At 37.6% G+C, this 10,757-nt stretch overlaps 1 protein-coding gene across 1 annotated transcript in view; it reads right to left on the reverse strand.

The window, feature by feature from the left end:
• Nucleotides 1-6,073, reverse strand: part of eppk1 (epiplakin 1) — a 9,397-nt gene extending 3,324 nt beyond the window's left edge. The window contains exons 1-2 of the mRNA XM_032535384.1: nucleotides 6,009-6,073; nucleotides 48-4,809 (exon numbers count right to left, since the gene is read on the reverse strand). Coding sequence (XP_032391275.1) covers nucleotides 48-4,803 — 4,756 coding nt within the window. The 5' untranslated portion in view covers nucleotides 4,804-4,809; nucleotides 6,009-6,073. The remainder of the gene's footprint in view (nucleotides 1-47; nucleotides 4,810-6,008) is intronic.
• Between the last annotated feature and the right edge of the window lie 4,684 nt (nucleotides 6,074-10,757).

Consider the following 10,757-nt stretch of genomic DNA (forward strand, 5'->3'; position numbering starts at 1 on the left):
TACAAAGCCAGTGGCAGCTTGGGCTTCCAGCAGAACCAGAGAAGTACCAGGTGTCAGCAGGTTTTTGCTTTTGGCTTCGTAGATGCTCATAACTTTCTTTGTAGATTCAACTCTGACACCAGCTATACAGTTTGTAGCTCCAAGGTACTTCTGAATCGATTCCATTTTGTCAACATTCTCTTCAGATACCTTTCCTTGTACTATCTGTGTGAAAAGTTCCTTTGAGATAATCTTTGACTCATACAACTCACTGGCTGAGACCTGCTTTCTTAGTCCTTTGAACTTTCTTTCTTTGGATGATACCTCAGTAATGATAACAGTGAGTATTTCAATGATCTCCTCTATTGTCATGGTTTTTGTTTTGTATTGTTGTATGAGCTGTTCCCTTTTTTGTTTCGATATGTATTCAGAGACCAGCACTTCCCACAATGTCACCTTTTTGTTTTTAAATTTTCCAGCATCCATTGCGATCTGTTTATTTTTGAAAGCAAGCTCTATTTGCTCATCTGTGTGAAATACATGGGATTCCTCTTGATATAGGGATAGAAGAAGTAGCCCAGTTTCTGGATCCTTTTCACATCGCTTTAGCAGTTGAAGGTAAGAGAGGTTTTCTTTGGTGTTTGGATCAAAAAATCCTTTTGCATCATCGGTCGGGATCGACAGAATTTTGCTTATTTCTTCATCTAGATATCCCTTTTTAATAGCAACATGAACAGGTAGCCTGTGGCTTTGATTTGGGTCAATGATTCCACCAGTTGCTATCTGTGCCTCGAGAAGACGAATGCCATCACTTCTTGCAATCAGCTGTTCATTCATTGCTTCAAACAGTGATATGGTGGCATCTGTGTATGGGTCTTTGTAGCCAGTGACTGCTCGTTCGGCTGAGAGAAGTTGCTCATGCACATCTGGTCCGATCACTTTCTCTCTTGCTGCCTCATCAACAACATAGAACTTGTTTTTTAAAGGATCAATCACCCATCCTGTTGCAGCCTGCGCTTCAAGCAGTACAATTGCAGTGCCAGGTGTCAACAGATCTTCCTTCTTTGCTTCATATATGCTCATTACTTTCTGGGATGGATGAACCTTAATTCCAGCAATGCTTCCAGTTCCCTTCAGGTATCCTCTCACAGGTTCACGTTTGATCACTTCTTCAAGAGGAAGTTTTCCTTCTTTCACCTGTTTGAATGTATCTACGTCAATTATGTCAGAATCTAGTAGTTGTTGAGCAGAGACAGGTTTTCTCAGGCCCATTATTGTTTTGTGTGTTTCACTCTCCAGTTTTTCAATGGTGGAAATCACTAATGTGATTATGGTTTGTGTGTTTATCTTCTTTGTTCTGTATTTATCAAAGAATTCAAGCTGCTGATCCTCTGTAAAATACCCAGAGTGGATCAAGTCCCATAGTGAAACAGATTTTCCTGAGTACCGTCCTACCGATATGCTCACAGCTGTCTTTTCAAACTCTTGCTTTATGTCAGTGTTAGTGTACATGGTTGCCTTTGTTTCTGTAGTTTTCGGTTTGTCATTCATTGACAGTAGAAGCAGTCCTGTTTCCTCATCTTTTACACACCTACTCAACATCTCCATGTATGTCAGATTGTGTTGTGTCTTTGGATCAAAAAAGCCCTTTGTGTCATCAGTTGGGTCTGATAGGATCTGATAAAATTCAGCATCAAAATATCCTTTTCTGTATGCAACTTTAAGGGGTAAGTGGAGACACTTCAAAGGATCAATGATTCCACCTGTAGCAAGCTGGGCCTCAAGTAAACGGATGCCATGCTGCTTGATAATTAGATCCTTTTGCAAAGCTTGGAAAAGTGAGATCTTTTGACCAGTATATGGATCTATGTAACCAGTGACAGCCCTCTCTGCAGACAAAAGCTTTTCATGCATTTCTGGACCAATTACCTTCTCTCTGAGAGCTTGCTCCACTGTCAGTTTTTGATTTTTCACAGGATCAACAATGAAACCTGTGGCTGCTTGTGCTTCAAGGAGGCAAAGAGCAGTGCCTGGTGTGAGAATGCCAACTCTATGTGCCTCGTAGATGCTCAGCTTCTGATTGGAGGGTTGTAGGATCACCCCAGCCACACAACTTTTCCCTTGTAGGTAGTTTCTCACATCATCCATTTTCATCACATCAGTGCTTGTCATCTTTCCTTCAATCAAACTGTTGTACGTTTTTTCATCCACGATTTCAAGCTCCAAAAGATCCACAACAGAGACCTCTCCTCTGAGACTTTTAACGTTCAGTCGTGTTTGCTGTTTTATCTCCTTACTCTCAATGATCTCTAAAATGGTGACAATGAGTTGCTCAATTGTGATTTTCCTTGACTTGAAGAGCTTGAAAAACTCCTGTCTTTTGGCCTCAGTCAGATACTCTGAATTGATAAGATCCCACAGTGTTGTGTGCTTGCCATTAAACCTGCCATACTTCACAGTAACTGTTGTTGTTTTGAACGTTTCCCTTATTTTGTCATCTATGGATATTTTGCTACTTTTGCTTTTGAGTGGCAAGAGGCATAGCCCTGTACTGGGATCTCTGACACATCTAGCCATGAGTTGCAAGTATGTCAGGTTCTCAAGAGTGTTGGGATCAAAGAATCCTTTGGTGTCATCACTTGGATCAATCAGGATTTGATTCATTTCCTCATTAAAGTATCCCTTCTTATAAGCCACATGGACAGGAATGCGATGGCTGTTCACTGGGTCAATAATCCCACCGGTCGCAATCTGTGCTTCCAGGAGCCGAATTCCATGGTCTTTTACGATGAGATCTTTTTGCATGGCTTGGAACAAAGAGATTATTTTACCATCGTATGGACTCTTGTACCCAGTGACCGCTTTCTCTGCTGAGCGCAATTTGTGACAGACATCAGGCCCCACTATCTTTGCTTTGACAGCATCATCCACTGAAAACTTCCTGTTTCCAATAGGGTCAATTATGAACCCTGTTGCTGCCTGTGCTTCCAGTAGAACCAGAGCAGTTCCTGGCATCAGCTTTCCTTTTTGTTTGGCCTCGTAGATGGTCATGATTTGAGAGTCAGGAAGCAGAATGCCTGCGATGCTATCTTTACCCTGTAGGTACATATTGACATTTTCATCTTTTATCACATCCTTCACTGACACTTTTCCCTTTTTTAGATCCTCCAGAACCTCCTTACTTATGATATCTGCTTCCTCAAGCTGTTTGGCTGTGACGTTTTCTCTGATGCCTTCAAAGATGACATTTGTTGTTTTCACAGACTTTTCTATGATTTCCAGAACCATTGTGATAATGGTCTTGATATTGAGCTTCTTCTCTCTGTACTTTTGAATGATGTCTTGCCTCTGGTGTGCATCAAAGTATTCTGACATCAGGAGTTCCCACAGAGATACTGTCTTTCCCATGTACTTTCCACATACCACGTTTACCTTCTCCTCTTTGAAGGCCATTTTAGTTTGATGGTCAATAAAGTTGAAATTTAGCTTGTTTGACTTATCAAGGAGAGGAAGGAGGCACAGTCCAGTGATGGGATCAATGACACACCTTTCCATCAGCTGAAGGTAAGTTAGATTTTCTTCTGTGTTTGGGTCAAAGAAACCTTTTGTGTCATCTCCTGTTTGCTGTAGTATGGCATTAATTTCTTCATTGAAATAACCTCTCTTGAAGGCCACTTCCGTTGGTAGTCTATGACTGTTGATTGGGTCTATTATTCCACCTGTAGCGATTTGCGCCTCAAGTAGGCGTATTCCATGTTCCTTAATGATGAGTTCTTTTTTCATTGCTTGAAACAAAGATATAGTTTCACCTGAGTATGGGTCTTTGTATCCTGTAACTGCTCGCTCAGCAGACCGCAGCTTTGCATGAAATTCTGGGCCAAAAACTTTGTTTTTGATGGCCTCATCCACAGTGAACTTTTTGTTTTCTACAGGATCAATCATGAATCCAGTCGCAGCTTGTGCCTCTAGTAGAACAAGAGCTGTTCCAGGCATCAGTATGCCTTTCTTCATGGCTTGATAAATGCTCATTCTCTGATTGGACGAGAGTACAGCAATGCCTGCGATACTGCCTTTGCCATTCAGGTACTCTTTGACTGTTTCCATCAACATCACATCCTGTGTAGTGGTCTTTCCCTTCTGTAGGTCATCAAAGGTTTCTTTGTCAATGATCTTTGATGCAAGGAGTTCAGTGGAGGAAATACCTCTTCGCAGACCTTTGAAGGTTATACAAACAGGAAGGAGCAACAAGCCTGTATCAGGCTCCACCGTGCATTTCTCTAGCAGGTTGTGGTAGTTAAGATTTTCTTGCAAGCTTGGATTGTAGAACACTTTCAGCTCTGACATCTGGTCATTGAGCAAACCTTTTTCATAGTAGCCCTTTTGAATTGCAGATTCAACTGAAATATTTGACTTCTGAACAGGATCAAACAAGCATTGTGTGGCGATTTGTGCTTCCAGCAGCCTCAATCCATAATCTCTTGAAACTAAATCTTTTTGCATAGCTTGATATACAGATATCATTTGGTTTGTGTAGGGGTCTAAATAGCCCCTGACAGCTTTCTCTGCTGTGAGGAGCTTCTCTTTCATTTCCGGGCCAACTATTCCTTCCTTAACGGCATCTGCAACAGGAAGTTTTCGATTGTTTATTGGGTCTACGATGCCTCCTGTGGCTGCTTGTGCTTCAAGCAGGGCTAATGCTGTTCCTGGCTTAAGCAGGCGTTTCTTCATGGCTTGATATATGGTCATCTTCTCTCCTGTTTTTTCCAGGAAGATGCCAGCCACTGGTCCGTGGACTTCTGTGTGGCAATTTTGCTTAGAATCCATCTTGGCCTATGGAGCTGTATAACACAAAAAGAGTTGCTAATATTTGTTTGAATAATGCATGCATTTTCTGTAAGTACCACTCAATTTTCCGTGTCCTCTACAAAACTTTATGGATACAGAGAATATATTTAGAGAGTTGTTGATTTAATTGTATGGTAATTTTGAAAGCTATTGTTTATGTTGCTGCTTAATTGTGTTGTGTAACACTGAGAGATGCTTATAATTTCTAAGGGTAGGCTACATTCAAAACACCTCTCTTTAACACAATACTATTCAGTAGCTCTAACCTCAGCATCCAAAATGACTAAACCAGTTTCAACAGCAAAAATATAACCTTTATGAAGGTAGGATACCTTGCATCTAAATTTGATCAAATGTATGCATCATATGCCTATTATTCAGCAGTCTCCAAATGTACATGTATGTTTTGTAAAATGAATTTCTTCTAAATCTTACTGAAATTCTAGGATGTAAGCAGCTGTTACTAAATATCACAGAAATCAAAGTGTGAATTATTTGTTATACTTTTTTATCATTCTGGAATTGTTTTGCACATCTTTAAATACATTCACACTGTTCTCACTGCTAACTTCAAATGTTAGACACTGTTTGTTTTTTTTGTAAACCCTTATGCATTATGCTACATAAGTTAGGATCAAATGCAAAAATTGCTTGATTCCAAGCTTCTATTATCAATTATTTGAAGTCAAAATTTATTTAATGTAGTGTTTACTCAATGAAGTAAATGCCTAAATTGCTTAAATACCTTGTAAACCCTTCCTAAATAAAGGGAATTGCTGCACACTACAACTTAAAAGCATTTATATTTACAATTACACAAATTTACAATTGCAACATGTATTTTTTAAGATAATGCAAATAAACACTTTTTCACAAACAAATCTTTCTACCTTGGCTCATAAGGGAATATGTAATATACTGCAGCAAAATACTTAGAATATGTATACATTTGAGTTCAGCAAATAAAGTTTAATGATTAAGATTAAAGTTTAATGATTAACTTAAGTCGTTAAATCACCAGTCTGTGCAAGAAAATACAAAGGAAAAACATTTCTTTATCCCATTCAATTTTACTGAAAATAAAAAATTATTATATGTTAATAACAGAAGGTAATAATTATAATCAAGGGAACTTGATTGGCACCTAAAAGATAAGTTTAACAGTACATGGTCTGTCTTCCAACCTTTTAGATTCCTTATCAGTCTTTGGGCAGCCTCGGATCTTCGGATCCTACGGGCCGTTCCAACAGGTACTCTGGTTTTTACGGTCAGAAGTGCCGGGCTTTGAAACTCCGTCCCTATAGAGATGAGGCATGTAAAACATATTTTGTTTATCAGTTCTCTTCTTCACAAGCATGTTTATATTATTGTATAATCTTTTTCAGCGTTTAGTCTAAATGTTTTTTTCCACCTGTGTATTTAGCTATTTTACTTGTTTTAAAGAGATCCCATCAAATTCAATATACACACAAACTCACACACCAGATATCAGATTAGTTATCAATAAGGACATAGCACGAGTATAATAAGGGGGATATTGATAAAATACTGACGTTGTTTATGGTACACTCAATCCATAAAAGTCAAATTACCCAACTAACAAAAAAAATTTAGCGTTTTTGTGATTTGTGAGTATGTCAAGTTTTACAGGACATACTTTTTTGTAGAAATCAAATGTAATGCATGTAAGCATATGAATACAAATATTAGTTTACTTTAAAAAAAATTTAAAGTAACTAACTACATTCAAATCAAGGTCTTTATTACATCTTTATTACACCTTATTGCAAATATTTATATAATATATGTAGTCCAACTTTCTTCATATGTAATTCCTGCATTAGTACTTGGTGCACTGGACATAGACAAAAAAAAATATTGCAATGGTTAACTTTTTCTTCTCATTTTATAATGTATTTGCAGGGATTAGAGATGAAAACTGCCAGTTCATAAACAGGTTTCACAACAACCATGTATTTGCTTTGGCATGACGAGATGTAGATCTTTGGAACTGGAACAGCCAGAAATGCCCATTGCTGTTACAACAGGTAAGGAAATACTTAAAGCACAAACACTGTGAAATTCTTAAACCTTTTAAACCTCATCATACAATTCTCAAAATGCACCCTCCTTTTTCCTTTGTTTTTGGTATCCAACAACTCCTATGGGAAATATCTGGTTCTTTAGGTATGCTCCACTATGTTGACCAGCTAGCCTCTAACTGTGTCTGTCTGCTGTTTGTTGCTTGGGCAGAAAGTGCACAGTGTTTTTTTTGTGCGCAAAACACATTCATATTGCAACTGATACAACATTAATGAGAGTAGCAAAGTAAACCAGAACAAGGAGCTGAAAGATACTCAAATGCTGCAGAGTTGGGGATAATATTTTGTAGGTTAGTCACTATGACCACTTCCTTTCACTCCCAAGTAGTCATGTTTTCCTTTGTTAATATAATTATTGGTATAATGATTATAGTCACTTAAGTGAAAATGGGATGGGGAATAAATTACAAATATTTCAGTCATACTTGCTGCTGCTGTGGCAGTATATGCATCGGTTTTTAAAGGATTTCTTTTTTTTTCTTTCCTATGAAAATCAAAAATTAAATAAGAAGATTAAAGACTAACATTTCAATTTCACACAATTCTATAAAGTGTCTTTGGGTTTTGTGGGTTTTATTATTACCTTCAAAAATGGAATGTGGTGGACATTCCACCACTGATTTTTTCTTTTTACCTCATACAAATAAGTGGTAAGGAGAAGATCGTTTTCTATAAACCAATTGTTTTTTCCACCCCTTCTGTTGATAGATAAATGGCTGTGTATTTATGATACATGACATCCTTGCCTCCAGTTGAAAACAATATTTCCCTCTCAGAAAACCGGGTGCGGTGGGGAACTCTACCATGACGTTCAAAAACCTGCTCACTGCTTCAATGCATATCTGAAGTGTTAAATCTAGACAAAAGTCTATTCTTTACTTTATTACTTCCATATGTTACTTACTGTGGAAACTCTTTTAGAAAATCCCCTCATTTAGATTTTCTGCACAAGATGGAAATCAATCAGCTGCCATTTAAGCCTTTGTGTAGCTTGTGATCAGTTAAAAATGGGGCCCTCCTATCATTTCTAATCTCAGTGGACTAAAGGTGTGTTCGGTTTTTCATTGCATGCAATGAAACACCTGTGAAGTCACTATTCTGCAGTTACAACATCCTAGGTATGGCATTACTGACTGAAGTCTTTGCATTGATACAACAGCAGTTATGCAGTGCTGCAATATCTCTGCCTGCAACTACTGAATGTGCTTTTAGTGATCGCCGCCCACTTAGTAAATGTTTGAATGCTTTTTAAGGTGCTAAACATTTACTCAACATTTATTACACCGTGTTACTTTGCCAATCATATCATGAAGGCAAATGCATTCCCTGCATGAAACTCAATAGTGTTAACATACTGTAGCTTCACTGTTTACTGTTCAAAGTCTGCTTTTAGTACTTCTAGTCAAATTCACTAGCCTGCCCCAGAGGAGATTCAATTCCAAACACTATTTTCCCAGGGGCAACTTGCAGAAGCACTTTGACTCGTACCATAACTCAATAGGAAAAAATACAACACATAAAAAAATGGAAGATAGTGTCAGTTAAGTACACCAAACCCATTTTTAAGAACTATAAGTAAACACTTCATCTTAAATTAATCTCTATTATATTTTTATTATTTTGGAATAAATGGGGCCTTTGCTTTCAGTTGTTACACCTCTTTTTGTCTCAAGAAGTACGGTGGCCGATAGGAGCAAATGCCCCGCAACTTAAGAAAACCCATGCAAATGGACAAAATGCAAGCAAATTAAACAACTTAATTAATTTGACAACACATGCGCAGCATTCATAAAACGTGCTGCAAATACACACAACACAACCAAATATATAATCACACTGCAAATGTAGAAACGATTCAAAACGAAAAGCAACACAAACCCCGAAAAAAGAAGCGATGCAAAAAGAAAAGCAGATGCAACAAAGAAAAATGTGCATCCAGATTACACAACGAGAGAGAGAGAGAGAGAGATACGTTCAATCTCAGAACTGTGGGAAACGGTGTGCAACTGCAAATGTTAACCCTCATGTTGTCAAATTTGACCCTTTTTCAGTTTTTTCATCACAAAAAATGGGCCTTGAAATATCAAATAACATTGGAAAAAACATCAAAAAAGCACCCACAACATTGAAAAAGTGACAAAAATGTCAAAAAAAGCATTATTAGTGTTGACAAAAAACCACGGGTGTTGATGGGAAGACAACACAAGGGTTAAGTCTGTGTTTGAAATATGTTTTCTCTCGTTTGTTGGGCGTGTCTCTGCTCAGGTCACAGGTGATACACAACAAGCAGAGACGTGTCTGTAAACTGTGGTAATAAAAAATTAATAACCGCATCAGCGTTTAACGTTGACGTTTGTTTATGCCACATTACATGAGAGGGTTTAAATTCGCAGTCTGAAAGGCACGTCACTGAAGTGCAGACCATGGGATTAATCAAGGTGAATAAATCCCGCCCGCACATATAAACATAAAACATCTGCTTTTTTTTTTGCATTGCTTCTTTTTTGGGGTGTTGTGTGCTTTTCTTTTTGCATCGTTTCTATATTTGCAGCGTGTTTATGTATTTGGTTGTGTTGCGTGTATTTGCAGCACGTTTGCTGAATGCTGTGTATGTGCTGTCAAATTAATGAAGATGTTTTCTTAATTTGCTTGTGTTTTGTCTATTTGCATATTTTTTTCTTAAGTTGCAGGGCTTTTGCCCCTGTTGGCCCCCCGTAAAGAAGAACTCTATGTACCTACAGTACTCTGTGGCCACTTTATTAGGCACACCTATACAATTGAATGCAGTCTAATATTACCGCTCTTTACCATCTATCTATACAAAGTTTGTAATATTACGCTTTTGTTGACATTGTCAGAAAGGTGTAAATAAACTATATGTTTTTTTTTTTTGAGGTCATAATTAAAGGTGGTGGTGCTGTACTGGACTTCATTATATTGAGATGTGTTTCATCCCGTGAGGGGGGGGGACAGAATATCAAGAACGCCTCTAAATATAATGCAATCCAGTACAACACACTAATACTAAAGTATATTTAATTAACACTTCTATGACAGTGTCAACAAAATAGGCATCCCAAAAGTAGGGGGTCTATATAACAGTGGAAAAGTAGCCGTGTCTTCTTCAGGTATCTTATTTTGTCCATCCAACAGTTGAAACCCCAATTAAACCTAATTTTAAAGAAGGAAAAGCAGCACATTCTCAAAGTTAAAAGGCTGGAGCTTGGATTAAATAATTAATCTATTGTCTAAAAAAATGTCAATTAATTGTTACAGCTTTCATTCTAAAGACACGACCGTTACTTTACTAGGTCATGACACAGTTAAATAATGCTTTCACTCATTCTCTGGTTGCCTACAAGTTTGACGAGATATCTTATGACATAGGTGATTTATTTAAATACATTACATATAGGTGGTTTAATAAGTAAAAAGGTGAAAATGTTTGTGTTGATTTCAAAGTAAAACAGATTCGCTCACATTCGTTTACTGCTGAATATAAAACCTTTTTTAAGAAAATGAAATTTTACCTTTAACTCAGCAGACCTGCCACCTTTTGTGCCTTGAAGCAAAATAAGTTGTAGATCTATTTTTAGGATTTGCACTATGGTTCAAATTTACTGTTTGTTCCCACCTTTAGATTCCATACATTATGCATGGCCCGTTGCATCAATGCATTCTTGACAAATATCTCAGCAATACAAGAAACGGGAATGATGAGGCAATTGAGTATTATTTGTTGTAACAGTTTCTGTAGCTGTTTGTAGGAATGTAGGGTCATCATTATTACTGTGTGTGTGTGTGTGTGTGTGTGTGTGTGTGTGTGTGTGT

This window comes from Etheostoma spectabile, chromosome 14 (genome assembly GCF_008692095.1).
Source record: "Etheostoma spectabile isolate EspeVRDwgs_2016 chromosome 14, UIUC_Espe_1.0, whole genome shotgun sequence".
Lineage (NCBI taxonomy): Eukaryota > Metazoa > Chordata > Actinopteri > Perciformes > Percidae > Etheostoma > Etheostoma spectabile.